Source organism: Nycticebus coucang, chromosome 2, assembly GCF_027406575.1.
Source record: "Nycticebus coucang isolate mNycCou1 chromosome 2, mNycCou1.pri, whole genome shotgun sequence".
Classification (NCBI taxonomy): domain Eukaryota; kingdom Metazoa; phylum Chordata; class Mammalia; order Primates; family Lorisidae; genus Nycticebus; species Nycticebus coucang.
Window position 1 is genome coordinate 41,546,323 of NC_069781.1, and position 14,228 is coordinate 41,560,550.

The window sequence follows — 14,228 nt, forward strand, 5'->3', positions numbered from 1 at the left end:
TTTAGGAGAAGTAAGCAGATGCTCTTTTTATTTATTTTTAGAGATGGGGTCTCACTGTGTCACCCAGGCTAGAGGGCAGTGGCTTTTCCCAGGCATCATTATGGCTTACTGCAGCCTCAAACTCTTGGCTTCAGGCTCCTGAGGAGCTGGGACTACAGGCACAAGGCACTGGTACTGAGTTTGATGCTCTTTTTTCTTAGCTTCCCCCCAACCACTAATGTAGCGAGCACATCTACCAGCACCAGTCCTTCCTCAGAGAATCAGGACAGATCAGACTTCTCCTTGGCTTCACCTGTAGGCACGTCCAACAGAATACCAGGGTGCCATTTTCCTCCCAGCCCTTGATGTCTTCTGGTTGGCTACAGCTTGAGTTCACTGGGCATCGGCTCCCCTCTCAGGCCAGCCAGCAAGTTGTTAGCTGCCAGCAAGGACATAGTGTTGCGAGTTCCGTGGGTGGCACTGCCAATGTGGGGCAGGATCACTGGAAAGGAGTGGAAGAGGGAGATAAGAAGGGTGCTTTAAATCTTCAGTTGGGGGCCGGGCACAGTGGCTCATACCTGTAATCCCAGCACTCTGGGGAGGCCGAGCTGGGTCAATTGCTTGAGCTCATAAGTTTGAGAACAGCCTGAGCAATAATAAGACCCCATATCTAAAAAATAGCCAGGCGTTGTAGCAGATGCCTATAGTTCCACCTACTCAGGAGGCGAAGGCAAGAGAATCATTTGAGCCCAAGTTTGGGGTTGCTGTGAGCTGAGACGCCACGGTACTCTACTGAGGGGGACAAAGTAAGACTGTCTCAAATAAATAAAATCTTCAGTTGGCCTTTTATATGGCTTGGGTTTGCCAATAAGAAAAATAAAGAGAAGTGGCCTGATCTAGGCCTTGCTTTGCCTTCCCTCCTGCTGCCACAAAGCACCCCACTCCTCCAAGAGGTTCAAAGGAACAAAATAAAGGGACTCCAGGCTACTGAAATGAGACAAGTGTGATGAGAGGTTTATATCCTAAATACAAGAATGCTGGCACTAGCGGGGGCCTTAGCACTAATCTAGGCCCAGCCCTTCAGTTAACAGATGGTGCGAATTTAGCTTAAGAGTTTAGCAATGACCACCCACACCCTGTGTCCCTCAAAATAATGGCACAGAGCGACAGGGTTTCTGATCTACAGAAATAACTCCAAGATGAAATGTGGGATAGCACAGCTCCCTTTGGTCCCACTACAGAGCAAGTGCTCATTCCCAGAGAATTGCCAGCTAGGTGTGGAGGCATCTGCCTGTAATCCCAGCTTCCCAGGAAGCTGAGGCAGGAGGATACCTTGAGTCCAGCCAGGCAACATAGCAAGACCTAATCTCTTTTTTGAAAAACCAACAATACCCAGTACCTGGAGCCCTGAGCTAATCACCCAGTCTTGGGGGATGGGGCCAGTTTCCTTGGCTATGCGAACAGCCCTGACATCACAGCTAATGTTCTTTGCAGGCTGGGGTGGGCGGTGGGCAACCGTAGAGTTTCCAAGGGCTACAACAATGGGAGCATTCACTGGGGAAGGCAGTTAAAGATCTCCTGTTTGCGTTTCTATTCCAGAACTTAAATGAAAGATAGGGACTGGCCAAGACAACCTAAGGGCTTGACCACTCAGTCTTGAGGCAGAAGCCACACCAGCTACCTGAATAGAGAGAACTTAATATGAAGGATTATTAACTTTGCCTAAAGTTAACTAGGTAACTGAAGAGGCAAAAAAAATTTTTTAAATAAAATAAACCACGTGAGGCAGTAATTCTGGAAGTGTGGTCTCCTGACCATCAGCATCCCAGACCGAGTGAGACAGAGCGCCTCTAGTTGGGGCCCAGCAACCTGTGTTTGGTGAGTCGCCCTTCCTGGTCACTCGGAGGAATTCTCAGGCTGACAATTCCAGCACTAGAGTAACAGAGGTAGTAACTGCCTAAAGCAAGGACTAGAGGGACAGAGGGTAAGAGTAGAATTGTTAAAACCTGGAATATTGAAGGCAGGGCCACTCTGGAGCTGAAATTCAGACCTCTGTGGCTGTTGCCTGTACCTCTGAGGGGGGGGGTCCCAACAGGCCTGCTGAGTGTTGGAAAGACTGCAAACTAGATTCTTCAGCAGCTACAGCAAAGAACTGGTGCTGCCAGGTGCCACTCTAAACTGACAGGAAGGCAGGAGAGAGCAGGTCCCCCAATGTCCCACACTGACAGGGCCTAGCAGGACTGGGACAAAGGGCCAGCCCCACAAGCGGAATAGAGAAGGAGGCTTTGCCACTGAGATACAGCAGCTTAATGACTGGAACAAGTTGTAAATATTGGTGTTTAAGTTACACTTAGTTTTCCACACTTAAACTGATAATAGAATTTATAGTTACGGGTTTTTACCCAGGAAAAGCTACAGGTGTAAGATACGTAGTCAGCCCACTCTCTTTAAAAATAAATCTATTTATGGCTCAGCGCCTGTAGCTCAGTGGCTAGGGCACCAGCCACATACACTGGAGCTGGCGGGTTTGAACCTAGCCCAGGCCTGCCAAACAACAATCACAACTACGACCAAAAAATAGCCTTGTGTTGTGGTGGGTGCCTATAGTCCCAGCTACTTGGGAGGCTGAGGCAAGAGAATTACTTAAGCCCAAGAGTTTGAGGTTGCTGTGAGCTGTGATACCATGGCACTCTACCAAGGGTGAGATAGTGAGACTCTGTCTCAAAAAAACATATATATACATCTGGGCATCACCTGTGGCTCAGTGGGTAGGGTGCCGGCCCCATATACCAAGGGTGGCAGGTTCAAACCCGATCCCAGCCGAACTGCAACAAAAAAATAGCTGGACATTGTGGTGGGCGCCTGTAGTCCCAGCTACTCGGGGGGCTGAGGCAAGAGAATCACATAAGCCCAGGAGTTGAAGGTTGCTGTGAGCTGTGATGCCACAGTACTCTACTGAGGGCAATAAAGTGAGACTCTGTCTCTACAAAAAAAAAAAATAAATATATATATTTACTGTACATTCTGTCCCTTTAGGGACAGAGAGCCAGTTGAAGTGTGCTCAGTCGGCCCCTTCCCATCATGGACCAGTATAACAGTGTAAAGAGTCCCTCTGTGTTCAGCATGGTACCTCAGGAAGGGCCCCAGGGCAGCAGTGGGTTTGCTCTAAGAAAGCTGCAGTGCTTACCACAGTTCTTCAGGGTCAGAAGAGGGTGGTTTGTAGGCAGTGGTTCAGGGGTTGTCACATCCAGTCCAGCAGCTGCGATCTGACCACTGGCCAACACCTGGTATAGGTCATCCTGGTTTACCACGTCACCCCTGGGAATGACAATGGTGATATGGTTACCCCACGGCTCCCTCCACCCAGGCTGCCTTTAGGGCAGAACAACTCACACTCAGCACTGACTTTTAAAATCTCAAGTTTTAGAGGATGCTTACTTAGAAATACAGGTCTGGTGGCACCTGTGGCTCAGTGAGCAGGGCGCCGGGCCCATATACCGAGGGTGGCGGGTTCAAACCCAGCCCTGGCCAAACTGCAACAAAAAAATAGCTGGGCATTGTGGCAGGCGCCTGTAGTCCCAGCTGCTCGGGAGGCTGAGGCAGGAGAATTGCCTAAGCCCAGGAGTTGGAGGTTGCTGTGAGCTGTGTGACGCCATGGCACTCTACCGAGGGCAATAAAGTAAAACTCTGTCTCTACAAAAAAAAAAAAAATACAGGCCTTACTCTGCCACTTTCTAGCTGTGTGACCTTGGGCAAGAGTTTCAAATTCTCTGAGCCTTAGTCTCCTCCTCTGTAAGATAAGGAGAAGACCAGCTGACTCCCAGGAATGCTGGGAGGATTAAAGCTTTCGCACATGCACTATAGCATGAACAGGGCCCAGAAGTCTGCCATTTGTTTTGTGACCCGTTCCACCATAGCATGCCATCAGGACCCTGCCTAGACAAGGGCAGAGAAATGAGCATACACCCAACACCTCCCATCGAAATTAGCAGCTCCAGAAGTAAAGGACTGGTTTTCTAGAGACTCCATACTGTGCGATAAGAAACAGTGCGGGGCCCTGTATGCCTGGGTGCGTGCAGGTGCTCAGGAAATAGCAGCTCTGACCACTGCTGGTCAGGAGCACTGCCCTGTACGGCGGGCTTCACTCTGCCACTCTCACGTCACTGTCACCTCCTCTTAGCTAAACTCTGGCAACTACAGGCGCTTTTTGGGTAGATGAACCCTCAAGGTGATCTAGTTCAATCCTTTCCTCCAAATGGATTTAACAGGTTGAACAGGTACCAGCTAAGAAGGGGCTAGAGAGGCAGACAGGGAAGGTCTGCCCTCCAAACATGCACAGTGGCACCCCCAGGGACATTTTTCTTTAATTTTGAGACAGAGTCTCACTATGTTGCCCTTGGTAGAGTGCCAGGGTGTCACAGCTCACAGCACCCTCAAAGTATTTGGCTTAAGTGATTCTCTTGCCTAAGCCTCCCAAGTAGCTGGGACTACAGGAATCCGCCAAAATGCCCGGCTATTTTTTGTTGCAGTTGTCATTGTTGTTTAGCTGGCCCAGGGCAGGTTTGAACCCGCCACCCTTGGTGTATGTGGCTGGCACCGTAACCACTGTGCTACAGGTGCTGAGCCACCCCCAGGGACATTTAAGGAACCAAGACAACTTGAGTTTTAGGATCAGTCTTCCCAGAAGCAAAAGGTTTAAACTATCACTGAAGTCACAGTCAGACAGACCCAGGATCAGCAGCATAGGAAGTCAGCCTCTGGAGGGCCATTTGGACAATGAAGTCCATCCCTCGGTGGGGTAAGGCCTGCTCAAGGTTCCCTACTAAGTCCCTGCCCATCCTGCCTTTGCTCCCTGTATCAACACTACTAAGTGCCAGGCCAGGGCTGCGGCCGGGAACCAGCCAGGCCGGGCCTGGTCCTAATGCCCTTCCTGTTCACCCAGGCTCTCATATACTTCTCATGTGATTTCTGAGTCGGTTGGTTGGTTGATGGAAACCAGCCAGCTTGGCCTGGGATCTCATTACCAACCCATGGGGAAGAAGATCCCCAGATCACAGCAGTGGGGACAGCTCCTCTCTGGGCTTGCTGGGTGACCCAGGGATGTCAACTGGTCCTAGGGTACCTGCTGATGTTGACAAACACAGCTGTTTTCTTCATCTTCTGGAAGAAGTCCTTGTTGCAGAGCCCCCTGGTTGCAGGTGTTAAGGAGCAGGCCACGATGATGAAATCAGAGTGGGTGGCCAGCTGGGGAACAGACACTGGGGAGGGCAGGGCTCCATCAGACACTGGTCAGAGGTCAGGGAAAGCAGGATGGGAAAACCAGACCCTTCTTCCCTCCTCCCATAACAGAAGCTCCCCAGATACTTCCTGAAGGCCTGTTCTCTACCTGGACAACCTGGATGACTATACGAAGTCAACAACCATTCATGGAGTCCAGGTATATCACCATTCGCCAAGCCCTTTCACGTAACAGATAGGGAAACTGAGGCCAGAGAGGGGCAGGAGCTTGTTCAAAGTCACAATGAAATCTGGACCACTGTAGCTTTCACCACCTTCAGGGCCCAAAGTGCCAAGGGGGTGAGAAAAGCTAAAGTCCAGCCTGCCACCATGCCCCACCAGGGAGCAGACCCATTAGGACTGGTGCACACAAAGGCTGGAGTACTGCTCACCAGTTTATCAAGAAAAGCGGGTGGAAGTGGTCAGCTCTCCCTCACATTTGTCCTCATTCATGCTTCTCTGCTACATAAGTAGTGGTGACAGGGGACTCTGAGAGACAGGAGCCCTTGGTGCTCTCCTGAGAGCGCTGAGAGGACTTGCTGTGTGACCTGAGCACATCCCACATTCCCAGAGTTGGGCCCATGATCTGGAGCAGGAGATCAGGCAACACCTAAAGGAGTGGCCGCCCTCAGACACACAGGGGCTCCTGCATTCTGCTTGCAAATGCCACCATGCAGGGACGCAGAGCTCCCCACCGAGCAGGGATTGGGCTCCTGTGGGAACCCAGGTTTTACTTACCAAACTCTGCCTGGAATTCCGCTGCTTCCTCAGGCCTCGGTTGGCGCCCTGTGTATAGAAATCTCTGGACGCCAAAGGGTTTCAGACGCCGAGCAATGGCCTGGCCTAGAGGCAAGAAGTCAGAGTCCAGGGCTGTTCCCAACCCTCCGGGCAGTATCCTATAGTGACCCAGGCTCTCGGGGGCAGATCTTTCCACCAGCATAGCCCCAGTGTTAACTGGTCCCTTCTCATCCACAGCTAGGGGCTGCCAGTGTAACCAGCCCCCAGCCAGCCAACACTGCCCTCAGGGACCTGGAGACAGCTCCTCTGCGGCTGTGACTGGCCGACACTGCCCTCACATGGTCCCAGCCATCTCGAAGGCCACTTGCCAACCTTCTCTGAGACTAGAACTGGTGTCTCAGGAGATGCCTGGTCAAGCAGTTCCTCCTTCCTTCTGGACCCTCTATTTCTGTGAATGCATCTCAGACCTCTCAAGACTTTTTGGTGTCAGTGTCAACTTGCCCCAAACCTACAAGACCTTTTCGTATATGCTGCTACTGAGACAGGCTTGAGTGGTTGGGTTTTCAGTTCCTCTAAGCAACTCTCTAGTGAAAGAGGCAGAGCTGCTAGCTTACCACATGCTCTACCCTCACTCTAACCCCTGTACCAGGCAGGATGATAGGGAACCACTGATAGCTGCCTGGCTTGTTACAACCTTTCTTTTTTTTGAGACAGTCTCACTGTTTGCCCTGAGTGCCATGGCACTGTAGCCCACAGCAACCTCAAACTCCTGGGCTCGAGCAATCCTCCTGCCTCAGCCTCTCAAGTAGCTGGGACTACAGGCACCCACCACAATGCCCAGCTAAGTTTTCTCTTTCTATTTTTTGTAGAGACAGGGTCTCACTCTTGCTTAGGCTGGTCAGCCCAAGCCTTTGTACTAGCCTTCTCCAAACTGAGGCCACAGAAGAAAAATAGCTCCACCTTGTCTGCGGAGCTGCTGGGAAACTCTGCCCTCTGAGCTCTCTGGACTGAGTTAAGGCTTCACAAGTCAACCAAGAATCCAAGCCTCAGGGTTCCTGGGCTTGGAACCACCCCTAAAGGCCCCAATCCAGTGTTCCCAGCCTTCAGCTGTTCTTTACTGAGCCTTGGCCCTGAGCAACTTGCTTCTATCACCTAGTAAGTTCTCAAGGAACTCCTCACTCCTTCAAATGTATTCATTTGCTGTATTTTACAAAAGCGGCATCTCTCACTAGAGATATATCCTCACTGCATGCAAAGTGCCCTGAGATTGTGTGGGCAAGGCAACCCTTTCCAAAGGACTTCCAGCATTAAGCCATGTGGTGCCACGGACACAGAACCAAGCCATGAGTGCCATACCATCCGGGGGCAGGCAAGGGGGCAGCTGGGAGCCTCACCTATGCGCCCCAGCCCGATGATGCCGACAGTACTCTGCGTGAGTCCGTAGCCACACATCCACAGAGGCTTCCACGAGGTCCAGCCACCACTGTGTGGAGGGAGGGGGGTGAGAAGCCCAGCCTCAAGCAGACCCAGAACCTCTGGCAGTGGTCCAAAGTATGAACCTGCCCTCAGGTCACAAGACAGAGTGGACTCGGCCACTCGGTGCTCCGGGGAAGCAGCAGGAACTCCTGCTTTAAAGCTATTAGGAACACAGACATCAAGGCCTGGAAGGGGCCTAATCCCATTTAGTAGAAGGGGAAACTAAGACCAGAAAGGGTGACCTGCCTGAAGTCACATAGCCAGGGGATAGTTGGGAGCAAGAGGCTATAAACTCAGGATTTGCAATTCAAAACAAGTTCTCGCTACCCTCCAGGACAGCAACAAAGAGCAAAGCCACAAGGCTCACTCCAGGTTGCCACTTCTGACCAAGGTGGCCACTCTTAGAAGGGCCAGGGAGTAGGACATTCAGACCGAGTCCAGTGAACCCCATGGCTCCCCCCCACCCCGGCACTTCAGGTCCCCATTCTCTGAGGGGCACTTGCATGCCTCAGGCCAGCCCTGCCCCTGGGATGTTGTCCCCAACTCTTGACATACAAGACCCAAATCCTTGATCTGAAGCCCTGAGGCCAAAATTTTAAATTGTTTGGTTTTTAGAAAGGCAGTGTGGGCTTGGTGCCTGTAGCTCAGTGGTTAAGGCGCCGGCCACATACACCAGGGCTGGCAGGTTTGAACCCAGCCTGGGCCTGCTGAAAAACAATAACTACAACCAAAAAATAGCCGGCTGTTGTGGTGGGTGTCTATAGTCCCAGCTACTTGGGAGGCTGAGGCAAGAGGATCACTTAAGCCCAAGAGTTTGAGGTTGCTATGAGCTGTGATGCCACAGCACTCTACCAAGGGCGACATAGTGAGACTCTGTCTCAAAAAAAAAAAAAAAAAAAAAAGGAAAGGCAGTGTGGTGCACAGTGTGTGTTCTACATCACCCAGCAGTGTCAGCAGCACCCTGTTTTAAGCACAACAGTGTGTCTGCAGCAGAGCTCAGGAATATTCACATAGAGGGAAAGAAATAAAAACCTAGGCGGCGCCTCTGGCTCAATAGAGTGGGGCACCAGCCCCATGTGCTGGAGGTGGTGGGTTCAAACCCAGCCCCAGCCAAAAAAACACTGCATAAAAAGAAATAAAAACCAGCCGGGCGTTGTGGCGGGCGCCTGTAGTCCCAGCTACTTGGGAGGCTGAGGCAGGAGAATCACGGAAGCCCAAGAGCTAGAGGTTGCTGTGAGTCCTGTGACATCATGGCACTCTACCGAAGGCGGTAAACGTGAGACTCTGTCTCTCCAAAAAAAAAAAAAAAGAAATAAAGAAATAAAAACCTAAACAGCCTCATGTTAGTGCAGTTAGGTTTTGCTCCCCAAAGATTTATGAAAGAACTTTCAGCGCTAAGAGCTTTTTAGATTTCAGCATCCTGGGTGAGGACAGTGGACCTGGGCCTCTCAGTGTTCAAGGAGGACGCCCACCTGCTACTCTTCCAAGAAGCCTTTCCTGATCCACACTCCTCTCCCACTCCTGTGCTAACCAGCAGAGATGACTTGTCCCTCCCTTATCCTCTGCTCTCATGACTTCCTCTTAAGCCATTTATTGCAGGTCTGTGGCCCTCCCTAGACATAAGGACAAGGACCATGCCTGGGCCCAGCTGACACTGGTGCTCAGGAACCTGCGGCCAACTTTCCCATCAGTGCTCACTTACTTCTTCACTTCTTCAATGGCCTCTGGCAACCGGCGGCAGGTGGTGAGTAGCAGGGACACTGCGAGTTCAGCAGTGGCGTCTGTAAGGACATCTGGAGTGTAGCCCACTCGGATCCCACTACAAATGAGACACCTGGTATGAGCGTCAGCCTCAAGACCCTTCACCAATGTCTACTGCTGGGACATTTCCATGATGTTACTTTGCTCCCTTCTTGCTCTGCCTGTCAGGAAGCTCAAAACTGTAAAGGAGCAGTTAGGAATGGTTAGTCCTCATCCCCATATTGATTACCTCCCATTTTGGGAAAAATATGAAGATGGAAGATCAAAGTTCAAGGTCTGGGGCAAGTAGCCTTTCTAAATGCCCTCATCTGAAAGGGAAATAATACTTGCCTTTTGTACTTCAAGGGGGTTTTGTGAGGATCAAAAAAAGATAATGAGAAAGAGTGAGTCCTAGAGAGAAGTTATCTACTGTTTCTGATCTCTCAGGTTACTGTAACTGATCCGTGCATATGTGGACAGATTTTATCATCAGCTACCTTACATCTTCTCTGAATGGTTGAGGGACATGAACTGAAAACAAATAGCTTCTCTTCCCCCACCTCACAATCACTCCAGGCCCAACTTCCAAACCAAAGCTGCAATTACCGCTTCTTGATTTCATCCAGAGCCAAGTGGTCAACGCCCACGGACAGTGTGCTGATGACTTTGAGATTGGCTCCTGTTGCACAGAAAAGGCATCATTAGTACCTTTCCTCTTGGAATTTAAAGCCACATTGCTGGGAACTAGCATGGAGACGCCTGCTTATTATTTTCTTAGAGTAAAAGGAATGGCTGACATCACTGCTCTTCAGTTAAAACTCTGAACTAGTCTTTTTTTTTTTTTTTTTTTTGAGACAGAGTCTCACTATGTCATCCTCGGTAGAGTGCCAAAGTATCACAGCTCACAGCAACCTCAAACCCTCAGCCTCAGCTTCCCAAGTAGCTGGAACTATAGGTGTCTGCCACAATGTCTGGCTATTTTTTGGTTGCGGTTGTCATTGTTGTTTGGCAGGCCCAGGCTGGGTTTGAACCTGCCAGCTCTGGTGTTTGTGGCTGGCACCCCAGCTGCTGAGGTACAGGCGCCGAGCCTGAATTATCCTTTTTGACAGCTGTGGACACTGTGGCTCAGGGAGGTTAAGTGGCCGGTCCAGTCTTGAGCAGAGCTGGGGTTCACACAGGGCCTCTGTCACCAGTACCCCACTCCTATTCGCTGTACTGTTCACCCCATGAAGACGCGGCACTCCTTCAGCCACACTTGGGGCCTCCCCATGGACACCTCTGAGAGCACCAAGAAGGCAGCTGGAGTGTGACCCTCTCACACCCTCTCCTCCAAACAGGGCACCAAGAAACTTCTAGGCTCTCAGGCAGGGTTTACCTCAGTACTGACTCACAAGGAGCCTTCTACATCCAGCAGCTGAGTCTGAACCTTTTCTTAAAACTGTCACAACCACTTCATAGGGTGATGTTCACCCACCCCAGGGCTGGAACCTGTGGCTGGGAGGAAACACATCCTGGGATGCCTGTTGGTGCTTGGCACTGAAAGTCACAAAGCAAGGCTGTGGCAGGGCTGGAGGAGAGCCCAGGGCTTTGGTTGCTGTCCCCTAGAGCCTATCTCCTCACCATGGTCTCTACCCTTCTACAGTGCCCCAAGGTTCACAGCCACACTTGGGGCTGGGAGGGGCAATGTGTGTGCCAGATGGAGCTGCAAACTGCCCCTCTGACCTGATGCTGCCAGAACCCAGGGAGAGCCCTGCAGAGCTGCCTGGGAGCCAGGAGCAGCAAGGTGATGTGCCCCACGAGGCTGACACCTTGCAGTCTTCCCCAGCCCTGCCCAGTGCACCCACCTGCGGCATCCAGGAGTCTCTTGTCCACGCGGTCAGAGAGGAGGCAGAGCAGGCCATGGGCCCCTGCCAAACCCCGCTCCAGCTCCTTGTCCGGAATGGGCTCATCCGAATCCCACTGCTCCACCTCACAGCTGAGGGGAAAGGAGAGGCAGGCAGCTGCACACGTGCCCTGGTACCCTGAGAGCTGGGAAATTCCACCTTCTGCTTGCTCTGACCCCACTGCCTGGGACTAGCTATAGGGAGTCAGGGTCAGGCTTTGGTAGCCTCGGAACTGTCCTGAGAAAGTGGAGGGAGGGTTTAGGTTGTCACAGTGGGAGCCGACAGGGCTGAGGGGACCCCACAGCAGAGCCTGAACTGCAAGGGGAAAGTCCTGGGGATGCATCTCAGCTCAACGCAAGAGCTTTCTCCCACTCACAGGGGGTCTCAAGTGGCCAAGCAGCAGCCCACTGTAGCGAAGGGCAGTGCAAGTGTGTGTGTGGGGTGTCTTATGAGTCCAGAAAACTACCAGTCTAGAGATACTATGAGACCAAGCAACTGCACGCCGAGAGCTTCAGGGTGGCTTCCATGGCTGCTCATGAGAACCAGGCTTTTCTCCCAGTGGAGCTGCTCTGTCTCCAGCCCTTGCCAATGAATTCAGTGCAGCTAACACGCAGGGAGCATCTACGTGTGCTCAGAACACTCGCAGCACCTGGCCCCAGGAGCTCCAAGTGCCTACTGAGCCCCAAGCGTTTTCATCTCCCTTTGCACCAGCAGGGCACACAGTGAGCTGCTGCTACTACTAGTGCTGTGTTTTCCCCTTCCCACGCTCTCCCAATTCTACAAAAGCAGGTCACTTAGTACAAAGCAGGTCCTCAGCAAAGGTTTTGTTGCACTGAATGAAATTTTTAAATCTCATTTTCCTCTAGAATTGGTTGCTAAGACTGGGTCCCACCTTCTTCCTGATACTGGAAAAGCAGATCTGATAAAATGCAGTGGTCAGATTGCAGTGGAGAGGGCTGAGCACAAACCCCAGCCTCACCACCTGGGAGCTGTATGACTTCGGGCAACAATATTTAGCCCCTCCCAGCATCCATTTTTTAATCTGTGAAGTAGGAATTATAATACTGACTTCACAGTGTTGCAATGAATAAAAATTTATATGGGGCGGCGCCTGTGGCTCAAGGGAGTGGGGCAGAGCCCCATGTGCTGGAGGTGGCAGGTTCAAACCCAGCCCTGGCCAAAAACTGCAAAAAAAAAAAAAATTATCTATATGAATCACCTGGCAAGTCTGGCAGACAGAAAGGGTTCAGTTTAAAAAAGGTCTTCAAAGGCCCCTGGTCAAACATCCAAGGGGCCGGGTCACCATGGTCTCTGACCTCAACTGCCTGGTGGAGGGTCAAGAATTAACAGCTTGGACTTTGCCTTGCCTCATGGTCAATCTCTCTATCCAAAGGCCATGACCTTCTCCAGGTCCCCCTCCTACACGCCCAGCGCTTAGGGGAATTGCAGGTCCCAGGGTCATTGTGAGAAGGGAGAGCTGGGCCCCAGAGAACTTTTTCTAAGTCTTCCCAAAACTCAGGCAGGTCCCAGCTATACACAGTTGGAAAGTTCGGTCAAGGCCCAAGCGCCAGACTTGGCTCTGCCTGGTCCTTGGGACCATCCCGTCCTCCTCCCTTACCCCCACCCCGAACAACTGGGCCCTCTAAAAGTCACCCCCAGTCCGCCCTGGTGCAGCTTCGGGCGCCCCCAAAGGCTTGCCTGAGGTTGCGGGGTGGCCGGGGCACTGGTGCTCTGGGCTCCGGGGTTTCGTTCCCACACCACCCACAGCCGGGTGCTCAGGAGTGGGCGCGGAGCGGAGGGAAGGGGTCGGGCTCTTACTCTGCAGCCCGGGTGAGCGCGGCAATGCCCTCGGGCGGGATCCGGCGGGTGACAAACACCTTCATGAGTCGCACAGGCCTCATCTATCGTGCAGCCGCGTGACACGGAGCTGGCCCGGCAAAAGCAGGACGGGAAGTGGGGTGGGGCCGGGGCTGGGGGCGGTCCGAGGGCGGGGCCTGAGTCGAAGGGGGCGGGTCTACGGCGGGACCCGAGCTGGCGACCGGATGCCGAAAGTGCGGGTCTTCACAAGGACAGTGTGGGATTGTGCTGTGCGATGACCGAGCATGTTCAGGGAGTGACAGTGACAGTGCGCCTTTGTGTGGGGTGTGAGTGTGGGGCTCCAAGCGTGTGCCTTGTGCATTATGTGCCATGCAGCACTACCGAACTGAGAGATTTGGGGGCGATGCTGCCAAGCATGACACTCACTGCCCCAGAAGCTGGGACTGGCAGGTGTGCCCTGGGGTCGGGTGGGTTAAGGGACATCCCCAGGAGAATTCTGTGTAGGTGTGTGTAGGTGTCTTTACCCCAGTTAATAGGCTGTCAGAACGCCGGGTGTTGCCATCAGGAACCATTCCTATTCTCAGGGCCTGAGTGCCCTGACCATCCAAGCTAGGTCTGTTCCATCTTGGCCCCACTGTTCCAGGAAGGGGTCTCAGGTCACCCACAGTGGCCTCTTAGCCCAACCTTATGCATGTACTCTCAAGAGGCTGGGTGTTGGCAGTTTGAATCCAGAAATGACCTTTCTGGTATTTAATGCAGTTCTGTACATGAAACCCATAATTGTGAGGGAGTTTTTTTTGTGGTTTTTGGCCGGGACTAGGTTTGAACCCGTCACCTCCGGCATATGGGACCGGCGCCCTACTCCTTGAGCCACAGGCCCCACCCAATTGTGAGGGAGTTTTAACTGGTCATGACCATCCCCACTCCTGGCTTGCTGGACCCTGCTGACTGCCTGGAGGCCACTTGTGCACACGCCTGTTCCCAGGCCAAGCCTTTTTTCCTCTGTTAATCAGTGAGTGTCTTCTGTTAATCATCTGAGCCCAGTTCCTCCTACACTCCAGGACAAACAAGGACACTGGGCCCTAGACAAACCTGTGAACAATGGGGGTTGGGTGTGACAAGTTAATAGGTCCCTTCCCCCAAAGCAATGTACACAGCTAGCACTCCACAAATGCTACTGGGTGGTGGCAATGGAGCCAGAACATGGAGCCAGCTGAGGGCCCAGGAAGCGGAATCTGCTAACATGGAGGAGGCCAGAACTGGGCTTCGCTGGGTAAAAGTCTTTGTCACAACAAGTAGCCAACATTTATGGAGCTC

General features: G+C 52.3%; 1 protein-coding gene across 1 annotated transcript; it reads right to left on the reverse strand.

The window, feature by feature from the left end:
- GRHPR (glyoxylate and hydroxypyruvate reductase) lies at positions 1-13,068 on the reverse strand. The gene is made up of 9 exons (XM_053568701.1): positions 12,912-13,068; positions 11,055-11,185; positions 9,817-9,889; positions 9,173-9,289; positions 7,389-7,477; positions 5,995-6,099; positions 5,102-5,237; positions 3,167-3,297; positions 1-481 (listed from the first exon to the last, which is right to left on the reverse strand). Exons 1-9 carry the CDS (start codon positions 12,992-12,994, stop codon positions 360-362), a joined length of 987 nt encoding a protein of 328 aa, XP_053424676.1. The 5' UTR covers positions 12,995-13,068; the 3' UTR covers positions 1-359.
- Between the last annotated feature and the right edge of the window lie 1,160 nt (positions 13,069-14,228).